Here is a 24,649-nt window from a genome sequence, read left to right as displayed (position 1 = left end):
ACAGGGTGAGAGCAGCAGCCATTTTTTCACTGACAGCAGCGAGAACAGACTGAGAGGCAGAGGCTCTCTCCATAATTGGTAAATACATGATGGAGGTTGGGAAAAGATAGAAGCAGGAAAGATATATGTGAAAAATCTGTGTGTGTGTGCAACATATGGCTGAGCTGTTTGTAGCAGAGCTGAATGTGTATGGCTGAGATTTGTGTGTAGTAAGGCTGAGTGTGTATATGGCTGAGCTGTGTGTGCGTGTAGTAAAGCTGAGTATGTATATGGCTGAGCTGAGTGTCTAGTAAAGCTGGGTGTGTATATGGCTGAGTTGAGTGTGTATGTCTCCCATGTGTGTGAAGTAGAGCGGAGTGTGTATGTGGCTGACCTGTGTGTGTAGCAGAGCTGAGTGTGTATGGCTAAGATGTGTGTGTGGGTGTGTGTGTAGTAGAGCTGAGTATGTATATGGCCGAGCTGTGTGTGTAGCAGAGCTGAGTGTATATGGCCGAGCTGTGTGTGTAGCAGAGCTAAGTGTATATGGCTGAGATGTGTGTATTGAGATTCTATACTTCACTCTTCTCTGTGTAGCTACTGGCAAGGTAAACAGAGAGGAGGGCAGTAGGGAATAGACTGCAGTTGATTGGCTGCTGCTGTCAACCTGGCAACTAAGGGACAGTAAGTTCACAGCAGTGAGGGCAAGCATCATCACGGCATGGGAACGCCTACAGAGTTTAGAAGAACAACAGATGTATGTACAGGAGAATGGGGCTGCTTACAGCACAGGGAAAAAAAAGAAAAAGGCTGGACATGATCAAAGACCATTACCAAGTATGGCTGCAGTTGGGGGGGGGGGTTGGCTCAGTAATGACGGGTACATTTTACAATTGATAAAAGTGATACTATAATGAATAAACATTTACTGAAAATTTACTGATGAAAAGGACCCATGGAGGAGCCATGACCTGTGACTGAGACCAAGCTTCCTGACACGGAGCACATTTCACTCCAGAATGCCTTGATAGTCTTGAGATTTCATTGTACCCTATACAGATTTAAGACATCCTGTGCCAGATGCAACAAAACAGCCCCCAAACACAACCGAGACTCCTCCATGCTTCACAGTAGGTATAGTGTTCTTTTCTTTGCAGAATGCCACAAATTACTCCGTGTAAACAGGGCCTTATATTCCAGAGCTGCACTCACTAATCTGCTGGTGCAGTCACTGTGTGCATACATTACATTACTTAATACTGACAACGTTGATGGATGCCAGTGTAAACTGAGAGGGAGCCCCCAATATGGGTGAGACAGCTTTTTATCTTCCTCATCAGATGATGGCTTTATACAATTACAAAATTCAATTTTTATTAATGCATGGTAAAATCATATACTGTACATACATTAAAAAGACTAACACAACCACTGAAAGAGGGACTTGTGATTTTCCCAGGCAATATCACCTCATACAGACATTAAACAATGTATAACACAGATGGCGTGGCAAGGCTGCATTATACACACCATCTAGTATACAAGAAGTACAAAAATTGTGATGCCACTAAACTACAAATTCAGGCTTAAAGAAAACATAAAGTCCATGGTGCAAAATAAAGGTTTAAGCCCAGGCTCTTATAGATCCGGGTAGCTCCTTCATTAGATGCCACTGCTCCGAACAAACAGATGTGTCAATGTTCAGAGCCACCGGAGCTCCCGCAGCTGACTCTGGCATAAAGCTGCACCCCCCTCCCGTTAGGGAACAAGAAAATGAACCAGAGTCTTTCCTGTTTCCTGCCATTGCTGGGTCACCTCTCTTGCCACTGTGCCAATATCACTTTCTTACATCACAGCACATACCTTAACCCCTTAAGGACTCAGAGCGTACCTGTATGTCCTGAGTCCGCTCCCTTTCTATAACGCGGGGCCACAGCGTAGTCTAACAACGGCCGGGACCCGTGGCTAATAGCGTGCGGCACTGATCGTGATGCTGCGCGCTATTAACCCTTTAGAAGCGGCATTCAGAGTTGAACATCACGTCTAAGGTGAAAGTAAAACGTTGCCGGTTAGCTCAGAGAGCTAATCGGGATCGCCGCGGCGAAATTGCGGCATCCTGAACAGATGTAGGACAGCAAGAGGGCCCCCTTACCTGCCTCCTGGTGTCCGATTGCCGAATGACTGTTCAGTGCCTGAATTCCAGGCATAAACAGTCAAGTGGCAGAATCATTGATCAATAGTTTCCTATGAGAAACCATTGATCAATATAAAAGATCAGTGTGTGCAGTGTTATAGCCCCCTATGGGAGCTATAACATGGCAAAAAAAAGAGAAAAAAAATAAGTGAATTAAGATCATTTAACCCCCTTCCCGTAGAAAAGTTTGAATTACCCCCCTTTTCCCACTTTAAAAAAAAGTGTAAATAAAAATAAACATATGTGGTATCCCCGCGTGTGGAAATGACCGAATTCTAAAAATATATAATTAATTAAACCGCACGGTCAATGGCGTGCGTGCAAAAAAATTACAAAGTCCAAAATAGCGTATTTATGGTCACTTTTTATATCATGAAAAAATGAATAAAAAGCGATCAAAAAGTCCGATCAATACAAAAATGGTACCACTAAAAACTTCAAATCACAGCACAGAAAATGAGCCCTCATACCGCCCCATACACGGAAAAATAAAAAAGTTAAAGGGGTCAGAAGATGACAATTTTAATAAATTCATATACATTTTCCTGCATGTAGTTATGATTTTTTCCAGGAATAATGACAAAATCAAACCTACATAAGTAGGGTATCATTTTAATTGTATGGTCCTACAGAATAAATATAAGGTGTCAGTTGTACTGAAAAATGTACTGCGTAGAAACGGAAGCCCACAAAAGTTACAAAATGGCATTTTTTCAAAAATTTTGTTGCACAATGTTTTTATTTTCCGTTTCGCTGTAGATATTTGGGTAAAATGACTGATGTCATTACAAAGTAAAATTGGTGGCACAAAAGATAAGCCATCATATGGATTTTTAGGTGCAAAATTGAAAGGGTTATGATTTTTTTAAAGGTAAGGAGGAAAAAACGAAAGTGCAAAAACGGAAAAACACTCAGTCCTTAAGGGGTTAAAGGGGTTTTAAATTAACTGGCGCCTAAAAGTTAAACAGATTTGTAAATTACTTCTATATAAAAGTCTTAATCCTTCCAGTACTTATCAGCTGCTGTATGCTCCAGAGGAAGTTGTGTAGTTCTTTCCAGTCTGACCTCAGTGCTCTCTGCTGCCACCTCTGTGCGTGTCAGAAACTGTCCAGAGCATGCTATGGGGATTTGCCTTTACTCTGACATGGACAGAGGTGTCAGCAAAAAGGTCCCCCAGGTGCCATCTCCAAATATGAAGTCCTGGAGGCGACCTGATGACTTCAGGAGCTGGATCTAGTCCATGAAAGCCCCTTCCTAGTAACTGGTTTTGCTCTCATACACTAAACTGCCAAAGCTGTGGCTAGATGACATTGCTGCTTGCCTAGCAGGGAGCCCACTGTATGGGGTCTATTGTTGCAAATCCCCAGGTGGATTCCGCTCAACATTATAGTTGTCATGTCTTCAGCAGTTTTTGTTACTTGTTATTAGTGTATGGGCTACTATACTTTGTATTAATAGTATGTCATTTTTTATTCATGTTGTAACAGCACCATCTATTGGCCATTTAAAAACAGTCAGCTCTTCACATGAGAAGTTTTACCCACTTCTGCTTCCATAGCCTGTAGCCTATGAACTGCGCCCATAGCAGCTATTTACTCATTATACAGCCAGCATTCCAGAGGTAACCACACGGCTTAGTAGGTCATTCTCTTCATCCAAGCTTATGGTAGCATCGCTGGTATGTTCACGTTGCTCCTTTGTCAACGTAATGTACCCTCACACATAAGGAGGACAGAACAATCGTCCTCTGCAGCATTTCCTTCCTCCTCGATGCGGCTCTGTGGCTGGAGCCCTCTCAGCCTTTTCTCCTTTAACTTTTGTGAAAAAGGGTGGGAAAGTTTTTTTATTTTATTTTTATTTGAACTGACCACTATTCTCTCAAATAAAAGTTTCTCTTTAGCTTCTTGGTGTCATTTTTTTAGCTGTTTATAATTTGATGACAGCTCAGTCTTTTCTGGCTGGACACAGTATCCATCAATGCTTTCACTTCAGTAACTCCTCCTGAGGCCTATACAAGTTGTTCCTGGCTTCATTATAACAATAGAGGCACTCTGCTACCTGGGAACCATAGGCGGTCCTAGGCTCCTGGGCCCTAAGCATTCGCCAATCTTCCTACACACCTCCACAGGCCCTTAGCATTGCTCCAGGAGGGTGTCACTGTCCACATTGTCATGGCTTATTTTTACAATGCCTGTACCTCCAGAACTTGTTTTAGAGCTTGCAGGAACAGCCTTGTTGTAACACTCACGTTTCTGAAAACAGGAACTCCGGTGTATGTGGATCCGCTGGACCTGTGTGGCAGATGACTCGGACCGTGCCAGGGAACGGAGTCTAAGGTGCCGCTGGTCTTCACCAGAGCCCGCCGGTAAGCAGGATGGGCTTGCTGCTGCAGGCAACACCCAGGTCGTAACCCCCGGCAACGGCTCGACCACACAGGCAGCTGAGGAGATGCGAAGCACAGAAGGGATGAGACAACTCGTAGTCAGGATAGCTGTAGGTCTGGGCAGGCAGCACAGTAGCGTAGTCAGGACGTAGCAGAAGTTCAGTAGGCAGGCGGCAGAGAAGCAAGGTCAAGGTCACAAGAGCAGGAGATCTGGTACACGGCAGGGCAATACAAAGGAACGCTTTCTCTAGGGCACAAGGCAACAAAGATCCGTCAGAGAACTGAGGACGGTGGAGGAATTTATCAACAAGACACAGGTGGTTACACTAATGAGCGTACTGGCCCTTTAAATCTTAAAGCTCCGGCGCGCGCACTCCCTAAGGGACTGGGACACGTGCGCCGGAGCAGACAGGTGGAAGCAGAGGCAGGGGAAACATCCAGAGAGTGAAGGACTGGGGCTCGCATGTGGGTGCGTCCCGCAGTGCGAGTCCCAGCCCCGTCGGCAGCAGAAGGTAAGGGGACCATGCGCTCACGACCAGCGTGTGAGGCCGGAGCGCATAGCGTAACACTTGTGGCTACTCTTTATCACCACGGATCCAGGGGGGATGGAGCTGCATCTCCTAGCAGAGCCCAGAGACCTCTCAACTGCTTGCTGAATTCTTTCTGCAGTTGTTTGCTGGCTACCCCTGTCCCCTGTGGTTCTGGGTTGGGGGGCAGATATTGGGGTTCTCCTCTCCTTGCTCATACCATGACATGCACTCTCCCCCTGGGGAGAGAAGTGCAGCGCCTAGCGGCAGATGTTTTCCCTCCAAATGCAGAGCACACCAAATGATCCTCACAGCACACAAACAGAAAGATGCTTGCTCCCTCTAGTGGCCAGACTCCAGAGTTTCACTCACTATTCTGTCAGTTTTAGTATTTTCTGCAGTTGTATTATATTCATATCTATTTTACCAAAAGTTGTAAAGTCCCTGTTAAGCTATGCTAACATTTGCATTGGAGCTTGGTTCGGAGAGCTCCATTGCAGAATCTGTTTCACTAACAGGACTTGAGTGGTCAACAATTTTTTTGTCCTGTCAGATTCTGCTAGACTTCAGATTGACCACAAAAAGAACCCCTGGGTGGGTTAGGGATCCCACTAATATATATTACACAAACCCGGGGCCGAAGCCCAGAGCACAAATCCCTATAGGGTAAACCCCCCAAAATAAAATATAACTTTTATTGTATTATTATATAAAATGATGACAAATGATTAAAACTCAAATTTCACAGTTCCAGATAAGTAATGAATTCTGGGATTAACCCAGTAGTTTCCTGTCTTATGGGTCTGCAGTACCCAAACAAATGGAATCTGCGAAATAGATTAAAATCTGAAATTTGCCTCCTCTACTAGTTTCGGCGCATCTGCGCCGTCCTCAGGAGGAATATGCGGCAAACACCCGTCCACGTGTCTCACTCTGTCTTTTATATCCTAGGTCAATTACCTCATCACTCCCCGACACTCTACCAGGCCAATCCCTGTTTCTTTTCCTTGTGTCCAATGAGTGCTTTCCACCTCACTTTCCTGTGTGGAGAGTTGGCCACTCTCCACACAGGAAAGTGAGGTGGAAAGCACTCATTGGACACAAGGAAAAGAAACAGGGATTGGCCTGGTAGAGTGTCGGGGAGTGATGAGGTAATTGACCTAGGATATAAAAGACAGAGTGAGACACGTGGACGGGTGTTTGCCGCATATTCCTCCTGAGGACGGCGCAGATGCGCCGAAACTAGTAGAGGAGGCAAATTTCAGATTTTAATCTATTTCGCAGATTCCATTTGTTTGGGTACTGCAGACCCATAAGACAGGAAACTACTGGGTTAATCCCAGAATTCATTACTTATCTGGAACTGTGAAATTTGAGTTTTAATCATTTGTCATCATTTTATATAATAATACAATAAAAGTTATATTTTATTTTGGGGGGTTTACCCTATAGGGATTTGTGCTCTGGGCTTCGGCCCCGGGTTTGTGTAATATATAGACTTCAGATTGACCCCATTAAAATCAGTGGGTTGGGGTCTGTTGTGCAATGGACCATCCAGCTCTGTTTTCTGGCCTCTGATGCAGATGTGAAGGAGGCCTAAGGCCATGCCCTTGTACTTGCCATAGAAATCTGTTACATGGTATTATCGCACGTTCCGGTTCCTGATTATAGGGATATGATGCAGAAGCCTGAGATCTCTGATTGCAGTCGAACATAAATAATTTGCCCTTCAAAGATGCTGAATATAGATTAAAAAAGAAGTCATTTCAATGTAAACAAGGGGATTATTTGCAATGTAAATCAGGATGTAATCAATATCCTATGATGAGGGGCACCGAACTCCGGGATCAGTGACAGGGAGAAGGTGAGAGCTAAACCTCGAGAACTTTAATAGCTGGTTTACTTACAGACAGATGGAAATACTGGACATTACTGGTACTGGTATCTGTATCGGGACCGATACTGGACATTTGCACTAGTAATTGTAATTGTATTCGTGCAAATGTCCCCGATACCTAATCCGATGCCTGCCAGCGGGACTCCCTCCGGCAGGTATCACGGTGGTGCGATAAGGCACCTACACTCTCTGCACGGATTAAAGGAGTACTCCGGCCTTATGACATCTTATCCCCTATCCAAAGGATAGGGGATAAGATGCCTGATCGAAGGGGTCCCGCTGCTGGGGACCCCCGCAATATTTTATGCAGCACCTCGCTAACATCAGCCTCCGGAGTGAACATCGCTCTGCGTCTGATGAATCACGATCACGGGGCCGGAGTATCGTGACGTCACGGCTCCACCCCTCAATGTAAGTCTATGGGAGGGGGCGTGACAGCCGCCACGCCCCCTCCCATAGGCTTGCATTGAGGCTGATGATAGCGGGGTGCTGGGACCACCACGATCAGGCATCATATCTAGGGGATAAGATGTCTTAGGGCCGGAGTACCCCATTAACTTCTAGAGGACGCAAGGCGCCCTGTGCCCACTCCTGAGCTATGCGTCATAGTGGGGACCCGGATTAACCTTTTAGACACTGCGATCAAAGTTGAAAAGTCCTGAGATTAATTGCCAGTTAGCTCAGGGATGCTTATGGTGAAATCGCGGTGTCCCAATCAGCTGAGAGGACGGCTAGAGGTCCCTTACTGTGCTCCGTGCCATCCGATCGCCGCTCCTTAACTGCAGCCATCCATGGCAGGCAGTAGTAAAGGAATGCCAATAACACTGATCAATCCTATGGCATAGCATTGATCAGTGTATGCAAAGTACAGATTGCAAGTAATAGGCCCCTATGGGGTCTAAAAAAAAAATTTGAAAAAAATGTGTAATAAATAATAATTATAATATGATAATTATAAATATAATATGTGAATTAACCCCTTCCCCCCCCCCCAAAAAAAATAATATATATATATATATATATATATATATACATATATATAATATATATATATATTTATATAGTTTTAATATAAAAAAAAAGTCCCTTCTCTTATAAAAACGAAAAAAAAAAACACCCCTTTTTTCCCATTAAAGAAAAAAAACGGGAAAAAAATCTGTCACGTGACATTGAAAAAAGTATTACTAATTGGTAACGGCGAGTACTTTATAAAACATATGGTATCAGCACAGAGTACTTCGGCAAGATTCCTAATCTTGTAAAAAAAAGTCACAGACAGCGCGTTACATAGTGGAAGGAGCAGGGTCTCCATGAAGCAGAGGATTTCAGGAAAGAAGATGCCTCAAAGTGCTAAATGTTTTTATATTTGTGCATTTATTGACCTATGATAGACATTACCCTTCATTACCTGTACTGAACCGTGTTAGCTTCTGCACCGAGAAGCTGCAATGAATGAATTATTGTGTGCGGCACAGTACATCATGTAAGCGGCACCATCTGCTGAGCCATTATTTGCGGGTTATTATATGGCAGGACAGTAATCGGTCTTATAATTATGGACAGGCGTTTCATGTATTATGTGTCATTCATCCCCGTTACAGGACGAGAGGCTGCATCTGATGTCTTTATCTCAGGTAGTGACATGGGGACTGCACTATATCCACTAAACAATGTTCACATTAGGTTCTCAGCACCAAAGAACCATATGGTGTATATCTGCTCCTATTAAAGCTGGGTGGCTGCCACAATGGGCACTATTACAACTCCCACAGGGACCAGCATCATGACTTCTAACTGTCTAGAGGAACAGATCCAATTTTTCTGCAACTATTAAGGGCCCCAGGAAATCTGAGTGTTAACCATTTGGCAAATATTACAGCCTCGGGAGCTTTAATGGGGGCACTGTGGCTGTGATGTGGGATGTGGATGTTATGGAGGTGCTGTGGCTGTGATGGAGGCACTCTGGATGTGAGGGGATGCCGTAAATATTACAGAGGGGCTGTGGCTGTGATGGGGGCTCTGTGGCTATGATGAGGGTGTGAATGTGATAGGGGTACTGTGGATGTGATAGGGGCGATGTGGCTATGATGAGGGTGTGGATGTGATAGGGGTGTTGTGGATGTAATAGGGGTACTGTGGATGTGATAGGGGCACTGTGGATGTAATAGGGGTACTGTGGATGAGATAGGGGTGTTGTAGATGTAATAGGAGTACTGTGGATGTGATAGGGGCGCTGTGGATGTAATAGGGGTACTGTGGATGTGATGGAGGCTCTGTGGCTATGATAAGGATGTGGATGTGATAGGGGCGCTGTGGATGTAATCGGGGTACTGTGGATGTGATGGAGGCTCTGTGGCTATGATAAGGATGTGGATGTAATAGGGGTACTGTGGATGTGATGGAGGCTCTGTGGCTATGATAAGGATGTGGATGTGATAGGGGTGTTGTGGATGTAATCGGGGTACTGTGGATGTGATGGAGGCTCTGTGGCTATGATAAAGATGTGGATGTGATAGGGGTACTGTGGATGTAATAGGGGTACTGTGGATGTGATGGAGGCTCTGTGGCTATGATAAGGATGTAGATGTGATAGGGGTGTTGTGGATGTAATAGGGGTACTGTGGATGTGATGGGGAACTGTGGATGTGATGGGGGCACTGTGGGTGTGATAGGGGCACTGTGGATGTGATAGGGGCACTGTGGATGTGATAGGGGTGTTGTAGATGTAATAGGGGTACTGTGGATGTGATAGGGGTACTGTGGATGTAATAGGGGTACTGTGGATGTGATGGAGGCTCTGTGGCTATGATAAAGATGTGGATGTGATAGGGGTGTTGTGGATGTAATAGGGGTACTGTGGATGTGATGGAGGCTCTGTGGCTATGATAAGGATGTAGATGTAATAGGGGTGTTGTGGATGTAATAGGGGTACTGTGGATGTGATGGGGGAACTGTGGATGTGATGGGGTACTGTGGATGTGATAGGGGCACTGTGGATGTAATAGGGGTACTGTGGATGTGATGGAGGCTCTGTGGCTATGATAAGGATGTGGATGTGATAGGGGCGCTGTGGATGTAATAGGGGTACTGTGGATGTGATGGAGGCTCTGTGGCTATGATAAGGATGTTGATGTGATAGGGGTGTTGTGGATGTAATAGGGGTACTGTGGATGTGATGGAGGCTCTGTGGCTATGATAAGGATGTGGATGTGATAGGGGTACTGTGGATGTGATGGAGGCTCTGTGGCTATGATAAGGATGTGGATGTGATAGGGGCACTGTGGATGTTATAGGGGTACTGTGGATGTGATGGAGGCTCTGTGGCTATGATAAGGATGTAGATGTGATAGGGATGTTGTGGATGTAATAGGGGTACTGTGGATGTGATGGGGGAACTGTGGAAGTGATGGGGGCACTGTGGGTGTGATAGGGGTACTGTGGATGTGATAGGGGCACTGTGGATGTGATAGGGGTGTTGTAGATGTAATAGGGGTACTGTGGATGTGATAGGGGCACTGTGGATGTAATAGGGGTACTGTGGATGTGATGGAGGCTCTGTGGCTATGATAAAGATGTGGATGTGATAGGGGTGTTGTGGATGTAATAGGGGTACTGTGGATGTGATGGAGGCTCTGTGGCTATGATAAGGATGTAGATGTGATAGGGGTGTTGTGGATGTAATCGGGGTACTGTGGATGTGATGGGGGAACTGTGGATGTGATGGGGGCACTGTGGGTGTGATAGGGGTACTGTGGATGTGATAGGGGCACTGTGGATGAGATAGGGGTGTTGTAGATGTAATAGGGGTTCTGTGGATGTGATAGGGGCACTGTGGATGTAATAGGGGTACTGTGGATGTGATGGAGGCTCTGTGGCTGTGATAAAGATGTGGATGTGATAGGGGTGTTGTGGATGTAATAGGGGTACTGTGGATGTGATGGAGGCTCTGTGGCTATGATAAGGATGTAGATGTGATAGGGGTGTTGTGGATGTAATAGGGGTACTGTGGATGTGATGGGGGAACTGTGGATGTGATGGGGGCACTGTGGGTGTGATAGGGGTACTGTGAATGTGATAGGGGCACTGTGGATGTGATAGGGGTGTTGTAGATGTAATAGGGGTACTGTGGATGTGATAGGGGCACTGTGGATGTAATAGGGGTACTGTGGATGCGATGGAGGCTCTGTGGCTATGATAAAGATGTGGATGTGATAGGGGTGTTGTGGATGTAATAGGGGTACTGTGGATGTGATGGAGGCTCTGTGGCTATGATAAGGATGTAGATGTGATAGGGGTGTTGTGGATGTAATAGGGGTACTGTGGATGTGATGGGGGAACTGTGGATGTGATGGGGGCACTGTGGGTGTGATAGGGGTACTGTGGATGTGATAGGGGCACTGTGGATGTGATAGGGGTGTTGTAGATGTAATGGGGCACTGTGGATGTGATAGGGGCACTGTGGATGTAATAGGGGTACTGTGGATGTGATGGAGGCTCTGTGGCTATGATAAAGATGTGGATGTGATAGGGGTGTTGTAGATGTAATAGGGGTACTGTGGATGTGATGGGGGAACTGTGGATGTGATGGGGGCACTGTGGGTGTGATGAAGGGACTGTGGCTTTTATGAAGGCATTGTGGATGTGAGGGGGGACACTGTGAATTTGATGAGGAACTGTGGATGTGATGCACGGATGTGGAAATCCTACCCCCTTGACGCCCGGGACATGCAGTTCCGGGTGCCATTCAAGTGAATTGTTCATGCATTTAGCAGGGCAGGACCGACTTCCCTCTCTGATTTTATTATGGCACCGCTCACGTTGTACGGAACGGGCTCCTGACTCGAACTCGCTCCATACCCGGCGGCTGATTGCTGTAGCTGGGGGCCACCGCTAAAAGCCGCAGCAGCTATGAACCCTTTAGATGCCGCTGTCAAAGCTCACAGCTGCGTCTAAGGCTACCTTTTAACCATCCCTGAGTGCAATTGCGGTGGGGGGTTATCCACTGTAGAGGTAGCCGGAGGGCTTACCTCTAATCCCATGGCTGCCGTGGATATTCATTTGATTGAGTCTTTCTGGAGAAGGCTCAATCAAATGAACATAGATCAGTGGAGTTCTATAGAACTTCATTGATCTGTATGAGGAATCTAATGATTCCTTCTTAAAGTCACCTAAGGGGACTAATAAAGTGTAAAAAAAAAAAAGATGCACACATTAACGCCTTACATATGTGAAGTTCACATCACTCCCCTGTTCCATATAAAGAACATGTGAACATAATAAAAATAAACATATTTGGCATTGGCACATGTGTAATTGTCCAAACTATTAAAATATCACATTATATATCCCATACGGTCAATGGCGTTAACGTAAAAATACCAAACCACAGAACTGCGTTTTTAATAACATCGTATCCCAGAACAAACCTAAAAAAAAAAGTAAAAAGGGATCAAAAAGTCTGATCTATATCAAAATGGTTCCAATACAAATAGCAGATTACAGCCCAAAAAATAAAAATGTTATAGGGGGTCAGAAAATGTAAAAAAAAATTAAAAGATAGGGTGCTGTGGATGTGATGGGGAAACTGTGGCTATGATGTTTTCTAGGTCAGATTTTTTTATGCTGGTTCTACCACATGCCAGACTAATGTTGGGTTCTGACCCCCAGAATGCTTTCTTAGTGATTGATTGCTAATGAAGTAGAATGCTGGCATTAACCCTTTTATTACCACAGACGACCAGGGACCACCCATAGATATCACTAGCCTCAGGCCTACTTACTAATTGGCTGTGCCCAGGCTGCAGACCATCCCATATGTAGCCCCCACTGTGCTGATTAGATGACCGTGATGTTATAGTCATGGAGAGACCTTTATAGGTATGGTGGGGGCATGAATTTCCACCAGATGTGATACCAGGCTGGGTGGTCCAGTTACCAAAGCAAAACCATATGGTGCCCTGTGAGTATTGTTGAAGTATCGTATATGTCAACTAAAAATATAGTAATGTAAAATCAACCCTAACTCCCCTCCTTATGCAAGGGTGGTTTTTTTTCTATAGGACATTCGGTACATCACCTTGTGTTTTTCTCAAGCTGTAGAGATTACCAGGACTTGTATACATCCTGCCCACTGTCCGTCAGGCAGGTGCAAATAACAGTTAATGCAGGGGGCAGGATATGGGGACGAGATGTGAGGTCGGGATGTGAGGTCGGGATGTGGGGTCGGGATGTGAGGTCGGGATGTGAGGTCGGGATGTGGGGTCGGGATGTGGGGACGGGATGTGAGGTCGGGATGTGTGGACGGGATGTGGGGTCGGGATGTGGGGACGGGATGTGGGGACGGGATGTGAGGTCGAGATGTGAGGTCGGGATGTGAGGTCGGGATGTGAGGTCGGGATGTGAGGTCGGGATGTGAGGTCGGGATGTGAGGTCGGGATGTGAGGTCGGGATGTGAGGTCGGGATGTGGGGACGGGATGTGGGGACGGGATGTGGGGACGGGATGTGGGGACGGGATGTGGGGTCGGGATGTGGGGTCGGGATGTGGGGACGGGATGTGGGGACGGGATGTGAGGACGGGATGTGGGGTCGGGATGTGAGGACGGGATGTGGGGTCGGGATGTGAGGTCGGGATGTGAGGACGGGATGTGAGGACGGGATGTGGGGTCGGGATGTGAGGTCGGGATGTGAGGACGGGATGTGGGGTCGGGATGTGGGGACGGGATGTGGGGACGGGATATTAGGTTGGGATATGAGCAGCATTGTAGCTTTTCCTCTACCACAAGGTTTAGTTAGAAACATCAGGCAATGCTGAGCACTATAATAATAAGTAATAACACATATATACAATGTACATAATAGTAAGAATACATATAAACAATGTAAATAAGATGAAATACAATATATATAACAAATAGCACATAATTCTATAATAATGATTGTATGATATTATTACCATTATTCTAGGCAGTTTTTTTATGCTGGCGGTTACATAACCGCACGTTTCTTATCTCCAGTGTGCACAGGACGGGAGGAGGGGACGGCGCTGTACTTCTGGGCGGCGGAGATAAGGCCGGGCTCGGTGCTGTGTCTTCCGGGCTCTGGAGAGCTGAGGTCGCCGGTTGTGATGCTGCGTCTACCGGGACTGCTCCTCCGCCGGGGGCCGGCGCTGGGGCCTGCTTTCCGCAGCCTGTGTGTGGGGACTGCTCGCCTGCATTGTGTACGAGAGGTCGGGGCTGTGCGGCCTGTCCCCTGTCTCCTGCCCGCGACTACAGTCATGAGTACCCGGACATACTCGTCTCAGGTGGGTATGAGAGGTAAAGGGTAGGTGCAGTAAGGGGATATGTGAGGGGCCCCTATGATGTGCTGCAGGGATATGTGAGGGGCCCCTGAGAGGTGCAGCAGGGGGATATGTGAGGGGCCCCTATGATGTGCTGCAGGGGTATGTGAGGGGCCCCTATGATGTGCTGCAGGGTAATATGTGAGGGGCCCCTGAGAGGTGCAGCAGGGGGATATGTGAGGGGCCCCTGAGAGGTGCAGCAGGGGGATATGTGAGTGGCCCCTGAGAGGTGCAGCAGGGTAATATGTGAGGGGGCCCCCCTATCCGCTGCAGCAGGGTAATATGTGAGGGGCCTCTATCAGGTGCAGCAGGGGGATATGTGAGGGTCCCCTATCAGGTGCAGCAGGGGGATATGTGAGAGGCCCCTGAGAGGTGCAGCAGGGCTTTATGTGAGGGGCCCCTATCAGGTGCAGCAGGGGGATATGTGAGGGCCCCCTATCAGGTGCAGCAGGGTAATATGTGAGGGGGCCCCCTATCAGGTGCAGCAGGGTAATATGTGAGGGGGCCCCCTATCAGGTGCAGCAGGGTAATATGTGAGGGTCCCCTATCAGGTGCAGCAGGGTAATATGTGAGGGTCCCCTATCAGGTGCAGCAGGGGGATATGTGAGGGCCCCCTATCAGGTGCAGCAGGGTAATATGTGAGGGGCCCCCCTATCAGGTGCAGCAGGGTAATATGTGAGGGGCCCCCTATCAGGTGCAGCAGGGTAATATGTGAGGGGCCCCTATCAGGTGCAGCAGGGTAATATGTGAGGGTCCCCTATCAGGTGCAGCAGGGGGATATGTGAGGGTCCCCTATCAGGTGCAGCAGGGGGATATGTGAGGGTCCCCTATCAGGTGCAGCAGGGGGATATGTGAGGGTCCCCTATCAGGTGCAGCAGGGGGATATGTGAGGGGCCCCTGAGAGGTGCAGCAGGGCTATATGTGAGGGGCCCCTATCAGGTGCAGCAGGGGGATATGTGAGAGGCCCCTGAGAGGTGCAGCAGGGCTTTATGTGAGGGGCCCCTGAGAGGTGCAGCAGGGGGATATGTGAGGGGCCCCTGAGAGGTGCAGCAGGGGGATATGTGAGGGGCCCCTGAGAGGTGCAGCAGGGCTATATGTGAGGGGCCCCTATCAGGTGCAGCAGGGGGATATGCGAGAGGCCCCTGAGAGGTGCAGCAGGGCTTTATGTGAGGGTACTTGTAGGTGCAGCAGGGGGATATGTGAGGGGCCCCTATCAGGTGCAGCAGGGGGATATGTGAGGGGCCCCTATCAGGTGCAGCAGGGCTTTATGTGAGGGGCCCCTATCAGGTGCAGCAGGGGGATATGTGAGGGGTCCCTATCAGGTGCAGCAGGGGGATATGTGAGAGGCCCCTGAGAGGTGCAGCAGGGCTTTATGTGAGGGGCCCCTATCAGGTGCAGCAGGGGGATATGTGAGGGCCCCCTATCAGGTGCAGCAGGGTAATATGGGAGGGGGCCCCCTATCAGGTGCAGCAGGGTAATATGTGAGGGGGCCCCCTATCAAGTGCAGCAGGGTAATATGTGAGGGTCCCCTATCAGGTGCAGCAGGGTAATATGTGAGGGTCCCCTATCAGGTGCAGCAGGGGGATATGTGAGGGCCCCCTATCAGGTGCAGCAGGGTAATATGTGAGGGGCCCCCCTATCAGGTGCTGCAGGGTAATATGTGAGGGGCCCCCTATCAGGTGCAGCAGGGTAATATGTGAGGGGCCCCTATCAGGTGCAGCAGGGTAATATGTGAGGGTCCCCTATCAGGTGCAGCAGGGGGATATGTGAGGGTCCCCTATCAGGTGCAGCAGGGGGATATGTGAGGGGCCCCTGAGAGGTGCAGCAGGGCTATATGTGAGGGGCCCCTATCAGGTGCAGCAGGGGGATATGTGAGAGGCCCCTGAGAGGTGCAGCAGGGCTTTATGTGAGGGGCCCCTATCAGGTGCAGCAGGGGGATATGTGAGGGGCCCCTGAGAGGTGCAGCAGGGGGATATGTGAGGGGCCCCTGAGAGGTGCAGCAGGGCTATATGTGAGGGGCCCCTATCAGGTGCAGCAGGGGGATATGCGAGAGGCCCCTGAGAGGTGCAGCAGGGCTTTATGTGAGGGTACTTGTAGGTGCAGCAGGGGGATATGTGAGTGGCCCCTGAGAGGTGCAGCAGGGGGATATGTCAGGTTCCTCTATCAGGTGCAGCAGGGGGATATGTCAGGGGCCCTGGAGAGGTGAAGCAGGGTAATATGTGAGGGCCCCTATCAGGTGCAGCAGGAGTATATGTCAGGGGCCCCTATCAGGTGCAGCAGGGTAATATGTGAGGGGCCCCTGAGAGGTGCAGCAGGGTAATATGTCAGGGGCCACTATCGGATGCAGCAAGGGGATATGTAAGGGGTCTGACAGGAACATATTAAGAGTTAACTTTTCCCTCCTTTGTGTTATATTGGAGGCAGAACATGATTCTGATTGATCTGTTTCTTTCCGCCCAGGGCACTGATGACCCGGCTGGCAGGTCCATGGATGAGGGGCAAAAGCCGAGCAAGACGCAGCAGCTGAAGCGAGTCTTCAAAGAGTATGGAGGGGTGGCTGTGGCTTTTCATGTTGGGATTTCACTGGTATCACTAGGAATATTCTATGCGCTTGTCTCCAGGTGAGCCCACGTTCTGAGTACTACAATACAGTAAGTGGGATATAAGAACATTTTAGGTTACATCTCATTCTGGGAAGCTGTCACCCAGCTTTTCCAGACTAAAGGAAACCTGTCATGTGTTGCAGGAATCGCCAGTCTGGGATACTATAAGTTACTCATATGCTCTGGCATATCAGAGTAATCATAGTTTATAAATGCCGCTGGGACCCTGGTAAGTAGTCCATGGGGCGGAAAGCATCTGCTGGAACCCACGCCAAAAACAGATGGAGCTGTAGGACTGGTGATGGGGAGTGTGCATAAAAGGCTGTCAAGTTGTAGTTTTGCAACAACTGAAGGCTCCCTGTTAGAGAAGACCATACATTATGCATGCACTAACCCATTTTTCATGGGGTTTTTTTTTTTTCTCTTTTTGTTTCAGATCTGTGTATGCAGAGAATTATGGGGGATTCCATAACTACGGCAAGGACCTGCATTTTTTTTTCTTTTAATAAAATGGCTAATAAGGGCTTATGGGGGAGTGTTTTTTTTAAACAAAAAAATTTCCAATGTGTCATGTATTTTAATTTTCAGGCTTAGTAGTGGAAGCAGTCTTTAAGACGGAATCCATTACTAAACCCACCCTGGTAATGTCAGGCTGTTGCTGCTTGGTTGGTATCTGGCTGAGAAAGAAAATAGGGGGAACCACTCAGGGTTTTTTTTTTTCAAATATAAATTAATAAAAAAAAAAAAAAAAAAAATATATATATATATATATATATATATATATATATATATATATTTCCCTATATTTTCATTTTCATCCAGATATCAACCAAACAGCAACAGCCTGACATTACCAGGCTGGGCGAGGACCATTGTTATTGGCCCTCTCCAGCCTAAATAAATAATGTCAACCTGTTACCGCCTTGGCCCAGGAGCGCTGTTTTGATGCTCCGGGCCTGTTGGTACTGGCGATGGGTACCGGGGCAATCAAGGGTTAGCGCTAGCTGTTTTTGGGGGCTAGCGCTAAGACCCGGCTTACTAATGAATTCCACTACTAAGCCTTAAAAAATTTAAATAAAAACACAACACAACTGGAAAAATTATTTTATTTAAAAACACTCCCCCACAAGCCTGCGTTAGCCATTTTATTAAAAGAAAAAAAATTCAGGTCATCGACTTAGTCCATGGAATCTGCCATAATCCATAGGATACATGGATCAGAAACAAGAAGAAAAAAAGAAACCCGAAAAATGGGTTAGTACATGCATAATGCATTGCCTTCTCAAATAGGGAGCCTCCAATTGTTGCAAACTACAACTCCCAGCATGCCCTGACAGCTTTTGGCTGTCCGGGCATGCTGGAAATTGTAGTTTAGCAACAGCTGGATTCTTATTGTTTGGGAAGACAATGCCAGAAGGGTCTGTTCACATTATATAAAACGTACAATGTGAACAGAGCCTCAGACTTCCCACCCTGGGTCCCAGCTGAGCCAGGGTTGCATAATCACTAGGGGGTGGAGCAACACGGATGGGACAGAAAACCAGGGAGGTAAGTGGACGTCTGCTTCTGTATACAGTATATACAGACATCTATAATTGGCTGTATGTACTGTATACCGCCCAAAGGGGCTATAGAAGCAGGGACTCCTGTCAGTGTGGTGACAGGATTCCCGGCTCCTGAATACTAAACACGGGTTCACTATGCACCCCCTGTATACTATACGGCCGGGGGAGGTTAGTAGTGATGCTATACATCACTCCTTACACTCTGGGCTGGGTGCTCAGCATCTGGCCCACAAAGATGTACCCTCAGCACAATGAAAAACTGCCACAGGGTACAAAATTGGCTGTTTCCACACACCAGCAAAAACTGCCAAAATGCAGGAAAAAGCTGGGGCAGTTTTTTTCTGGCGTCTTTGTTGGTGGGGAAAAAAATCTTAGTGCATTCTAGCCTCATGGCTATTGGAAGGTGAGGTGGAAAAAATGAAATGGCAAAAAAAAAATCGCTGTGTCCTTAACGATGCAGGACGTAAATGTACGTCCTGGTGAGGTGGTACTTAACACACCAGGACATAAATTTACGTCCTGTACATGACTGTGAGCATCGGAGCGATGCTCGGGTCATGCGCGGCAGTTCCCACCTGTAATGACCGACATCTGTGTTTGCGCGGATGTCTGCCATTAACCCCTCAGATGCTGTGATCAATACAGATCACGGCATCTGCGGGAGTGCGGTCGGAAAAATGCATGATCGTCCTTAAGGGGTTAATTAACCACAGGTGCAATACTAAGTATCTATACAAATATTACTAACAAACGCAAGAATATTAAATAGAAAATTTACATCCAGAATTGCAACAGAGTTGAGCTCAGAATGATCAGCGTGCCCAGTGCTTCTGTGTCTCTTTATCCAGCGATTATCTATGGCGATCACCTCCTGAGTCCACTTTACCTACATGTAGTATTTTGAGTTAGTAACATTACGTAATGAACTGTACATACACCCACTATCAATCAGGTGCGACCTTTACCAGTTTTAATGGATCCTGGGTGTTCTGCAAAGTTTTGATATAGCGGTCGTATTGTCCTGTGTATGTAGTAATATTCACAGTGGCATAAAACCACATGAGCCACATATAATATCTTACATGGAATGAAATCCTTTCAGTATCTTGTGTGGACCCAATCTCTCTCCTACTATTATCAGATAGATAGTTACAATTGCCGCACTTGTAATTTACTTTGTCACAGTTTTTCTAACCAATTCTTAAGCGGTTTATTCCTAAATTGTCCCTTCACTAGCGCATCTCTCAAATTTTTACAGCACTTAAAAGACAGGAGGGGTTAATGCTTGGCTACATCCTTAAAGAGGTACTCCGGTGTAAAACAAATGTTTTCAAATCATCTGGTGCCAGAAAGTTATACAGATTCGTAAATGTACTTATTTTTAAATATCCTAATCCTTCCAGTACTTATCAGCTGCTGTATGCTCCAGAGGAAGTTGTGTAGTTCTTTTGTCTGACCACAGAGCTCTCTGCTGACACCTCTGTCCATGTCAGGAACTGTCCAGGGCAGGAGCAAATCCCCATAGCAAACCTATCCTGCTCTGGTCAGTTCCTGACATGGACAGAGGTGTCAGCAGAGAGCAAGTAGTAAGAATTTTATCTCTCAATTTGGAGGTATCCATTGATGTTAAAAACAATTTGATAACAAAAACATAGGGCTGTGTTCAAACATAAAAAAACTAATCTTTCTTATGTTTTTAACTCTTTTTCTTAAGTAGCCAGTTACGATCAGAATATTTTTTTACTCATTTTGGCCCATTGCATTTTTGTTAAAGCATAACCCCGATCAGTCGCTGTACCAATTTTTCTGCTTGTTGATTAAAACCCTGTTTTGTATTACAGTGGTCCCTCAAGTTACAATATTAATTGGTTCCAGGACGACCATTGTATGTTGAAACCATTGTATGTTGAGACCAGAACTCTATGGAAACCTGGTAATTGGTTCTAAAGGCACCAAAATGTCATCCAAAAATAGGAAAAAGTGATTATTAAAGAAAAATAAGTAGATAACTAATATAGATAAAGTAAGTCCTTACATATAAATGTAAGAAAGATCTGCTGGGAGCTGTAAATCACTGTCTAAGTCAGTGTTTCTCAAGCAAGGAGCCTCCAGCTGTTGCAAAACTACAAATCCCAGCATGCCCGGACAGCCAAAGGCTGTTCGGGCATGCTGGGAGTTGTAGTTTTGCAACAGCTGGGGGCACCCTGCTTGGGAAACACTGGTCTATGTAGAGGACAGGAGCTTCTTCGGGGTGCTGTACAGTACATGCAATGTCCTAAAAAAGTAACATGGAGCCGCCCTCACCTGGTGTCCAAAGGAGCAGGTAATCCTGGTACAGGTAAAGTGTACAGAACATGTAATACCTCCCTGTACTGTAGGGGGCGCTACCAGACAACAGTCAGTGCATACGCTTCAGTAATACAGGTATTTTACCAGTGAATGCCCATTCTGGTTGGTCGGTTCTTCCAGCCATTGACATGTTTCACAGATCTGGACTGTCTGTAGCATTGTATGTTGAGTCTGGTTTCAACTTACGATGGTCCAGAAAAGACCATTGTATGTTGAAACTATTGTATTTTGAGGCCATTGTAAGCTGAGGGATCACTGTACTTCTCCTCCGCAGCCAGACAAATTGTCCACATGGCTTGGCTTCTTTTCACATAATGTGAGTGATAAGTATTATTTTCGAGCTGAGCAGTTTTGCCTGAATATAATACTTATCGCTCACATTATGTGAAAAGAAGCCAAGCCATGTGGACAATTTGTCCAGCTCCAGAGGATAAGTATTACAAAACAGGGTTTTAATCAATCAACTGATCGGGGTAATGCTTTAACAAAAATGCAATGGGCCAAAATGAGTAAAAAAATATTCTGATCGGAACTTGCTACTTAAAGGGGTACGCCACTGCTCAGCGTTTGGAACAAACTGTTCCGAACGCTGGAGGCGGGAGCTTGTGACGTCATAGACCCACCCCCTCAATACATCACGCCCAGCCCCCTAAATGCAAGTCTATGGGAGGGGCGTGATGTCATGAGGGGTGTGGCCAGGATGTCACACGCTCCAAGCTTCAGCGTTCGGAACAGTTTGTTCCAAACGCTGAGCAGTGGAGTACCCCTTTAAGAAAAAGAGTCAAAAACATAAGAGATTTAATAGGTGCTGAAGCATCATCAAGAAGGACAAATACCTTTAGGGATGTAGCGAAGCATAAATCCCTGGTGTCTTTTAGGCGCTGTAACAATTTTAGAGATGCGCTCATAATGGGACCACCTGATAATAGTAGGAGAGGGAGATTAGATCCACAAGAGATATGGATAAATTGATTTCATCACAAATTAAGGCATCATGTGGTTTATGCAACTGTGGATATTACTACATAGGCAGGACAATACAACCGCTAAATCAGAGCAACCAGGATCCATTAAAACTGGTAAAGGTCGCCTCAGATTGATAGAGCTTGTATGTACAGTTCTTCGGGGTAGTGTTACTGACTTAAAATTTGCATAGATACTTTTTAATGCACCTTTTTAAAAGGAGGGATTTAGATGGGTACTTGCGGGCCTGATGGAGGACAAAATGTTGTACTAAATGACTGTCGCAGATTTTTCCTTTGCGTATACACTGTGCCCCATTGGACTTATCTGACTTTAAAGGGGTACTCCGCCCCTAGACATCTTATCCCCTATCCAAAGGATAGGGATAAGATGTCAGATCGCCGCGGTCCCGCTGCTGGGGGATCCCCGGGATCCCCGCTGCGGCACTGCGCTATCATTACAGCACAGAGCGAGTTCGCTCTGCACGTAATGACGGGCGATACAGGGGCCGGAGCATCGTTACGTCACGGCTCCGCCCCCTCGTGACGTCACGGCCCGCCCCTTTCAATACAAGTCTATGGGAGGGGCGTGGCAGTCGTCACTCCCCCTGCCATAGACTTGCATTAAGGGGACGGGCCGTGACGTAACGAGGGGCGGAGCCATGACGTCACGCTGCTCCGTCCCCTGTATCGCCCGTCATTACGCAGAGAGCGAACTCTCTCTGTGCTGTAATGATAGCGGGGTGCCGCAGCGGGGATCCCGGGGCTCCCGAGCAGCAGGACCGCGGCGATCTGACATATTATCCCCTATCGGATAGGGGATAAGATGTCTAGGGGCGGAGTACCCCTTTAAAGCTGTTCATCTGCTGTGGACTTTACAAACTTCCATGTGGACTCAGCACCACGATGGGAAACAGTCATTCCATAGGTGGAATATGAGTGGTGTAGAGACGGAGGATAGTACCAGTTCATTCATTCAATCTCTATGGACTGTTCATAGTTAAATATAGAATTTTGAACCATTTTACAGGTGGGAGAAAAAAAAAAGCTCAAATTAGCAAATCTGCCTAAGAGTCTGGGGAAAGCTGGGTGACTTTCCATATGGGAGCTGCATTGGCAGTCATGTTATCTTCACCCTGCATTCCTGGAATTTTGGTCTGGTTATACGTTGGAAAATCAGCCACATTTCAGATACTAAGAAATGAATTAACGGCCATGATGGTTGCTATGAACAATTGGGCATACCATATAACCAGGCAGATGTTCTGCTACGCTATTCCATATTTGTTCCCACACAACTTTCCCAGAGTATAGCATGGCTTCCTTATGCCTTGAGAAATTGTTACTCTCAAAAGCAGGGTGTGTGGTGAATTTGTCACTCAGCTTACATTGTATTTACTTCTTATCTCGTCTTTCTTCCTCCTCAGTGGCCTGGACGTCCCGTCGCTGCTTCTCAAAGTCGGTTTTAGCGAAGCTGTGGTCCAGTCTAAGTTGGCAGCCGGCACCAGCACCTTCGTGTTGGCGTACGCCGTTCATAAACTGTTCGCACCAGTGCGGATCAGCATCACAGTGGTGTCGGTCCCCTTCCTCGTCAGGTACTTCAGGAGGATCGGCTTCTTCAAGCCTCCGTCATAAGTTACAGGGGATCCACATCCTATCCGGCATCTCTCAGGAGTCTGCACAGTAATGACCTTTTATTACGGACGAGTAATGTTTAATATAATCATCAAGAAACACTGGAACAATAACACTTCAGTTATTAACAGGTTAACACTGAATATAAAGTGCTGATCTTAGGATCTATCATTTCTTTCTCCACTTACGGCCAAAGCTACATGAAAAATTCTGTACCAAACACTGCATCTCCCACAATGCAGAGCAGGAAGATTGCAGCATTTATCAGCCTGCTGGTTCAGTGTCTGCCCATAGGACGCTATGCTGCATTGTGGACGATGTAGGGCAGTGTTTCCCAACTAGGGTGCCTCCAGCTGTTGCAAAACTACAACTCTCAGCATGCCCGGACAGCCTTCGGCTGTCCGGGCATGCTGGGAGTTGTAGTTTTGCAACAGCTGGAGGCACCCTAGTTGGGAAACACTGATGTAGGGTGTGCACTAATTAATATACATTTGTCTAATTGTAGAAATTACAGCTTTATGACTGCAGTTCTGTATGTGACTGAAGTAAAAAAAGATGTGATAAGTGTCTAGGATCCTAACTGGGCTACAAGGGGTTAGTGCTGCTGTACGCTCCCTTCATTTTGGACACTGATGCACTCTTAGCAGTGGAAAATCAATGGCAGTCTCATCGATCAGACCCCCCAGAGTAAACATTGATGGGAATGTTAGTGGTCAGAATCCCCACAGACATGTTACTGTTGAGTTAAGTCAATATTCAGTTCCGGTTTATAACAATACAAGGTGAGGCTAGTCATGTCAGACTTACTGTGCTCCTTCTAAAAGCCTCTGTGCTATATGGTCAGAAAAGCTGGAGGGGTCAGAGGGTGCATCATGACTAATATGGTAGTATACTAGGACTACATAGAAATTCAGATGTCTCCAGAATTCTATTGTGGGACGTTTGGCTGCACCAGAAGCTTGCCTGTGCCTTCCCTTTAAAGTAAAATGTTAATAAAATTCTAATTTTGAATAATTCGCTTCAAATATTTTTTTATTTTGAGCAGTGTCTAACCATCCACAGTTACATAGTTACATAGTTAGTATGGTTGAAAAAAGACATACGTCCATCAAGTCCAACCAGGGGATTGAAGGGAAGGATGTAAGGGGATAAGGGGAAGGGATGTAGTTTTATAATTCTGCATAAGCATTAATGTTATTTTGTTCCAGGAATGTATCTAAC

At 46.7% G+C, this 24,649-nt stretch overlaps 1 protein-coding gene across 3 annotated transcripts; it reads left to right on the top strand.

Moving 5' to 3' along the window:
* The first annotated feature begins 803 nt into the window (after nt 1–803).
* On the top strand, nt 804–24,442 carry FAM210B (family with sequence similarity 210 member B). Of its 3 annotated transcripts, none has more exons than XM_056548252.1 (4): nt 804–813; nt 13,992–14,278; nt 16,775–16,935; nt 23,221–24,442. In XM_056548252.1, coding segments are annotated over exons 1-4 (657 nt in total). In that variant the 5' UTR covers nt 804–812; the 3' UTR covers nt 23,429–24,442. The 3 variants fall into 3 exon arrangements, with proteins under 3 accessions (XP_056404227.1, XP_056404225.1, XP_056404226.1); XM_056548250.1 differs by lacking the exon at nt 804–813 and adding an exon at nt 5,002–5,065; XM_056548251.1 differs by lacking the exon at nt 804–813 and adding an exon at nt 13,768–13,804.
* The last annotated feature ends 207 nt before the right edge of the window (nt 24,443–24,649 follow it).

Source organism: Hyla sarda, chromosome 12 (assembly GCF_029499605.1).
Source record: "Hyla sarda isolate aHylSar1 chromosome 12, aHylSar1.hap1, whole genome shotgun sequence".
NCBI classification, from domain to species: Eukaryota; Metazoa; Chordata; class Amphibia; order Anura; family Hylidae; genus Hyla; species Hyla sarda.
This window is presented reverse-complemented; position numbering and strand designations above follow the sequence as displayed.

Coding starts and splice junctions, on each gene's coding strand:
- FAM210B (XM_056548250.1), top strand. CDS start 5,017: ATGTGGGTGCGTCCCGCAGTGCGAGTCCCAGCCCCGTCGGCAGCAGAA. Junction 14,279..16,774: donor CCCGGACATACTCGTCTCAG/GTGGGTATGAGA, acceptor CTTTCCGCCCAG/GGCACTGATGACCCGGCTGG. Junction 16,936..23,220: donor TTCTATGCGCTTGTCTCCAG/GTGAGCCCACGT, acceptor CTTCCTCCTCAG/TGGCCTGGACGTCCCGTCGC.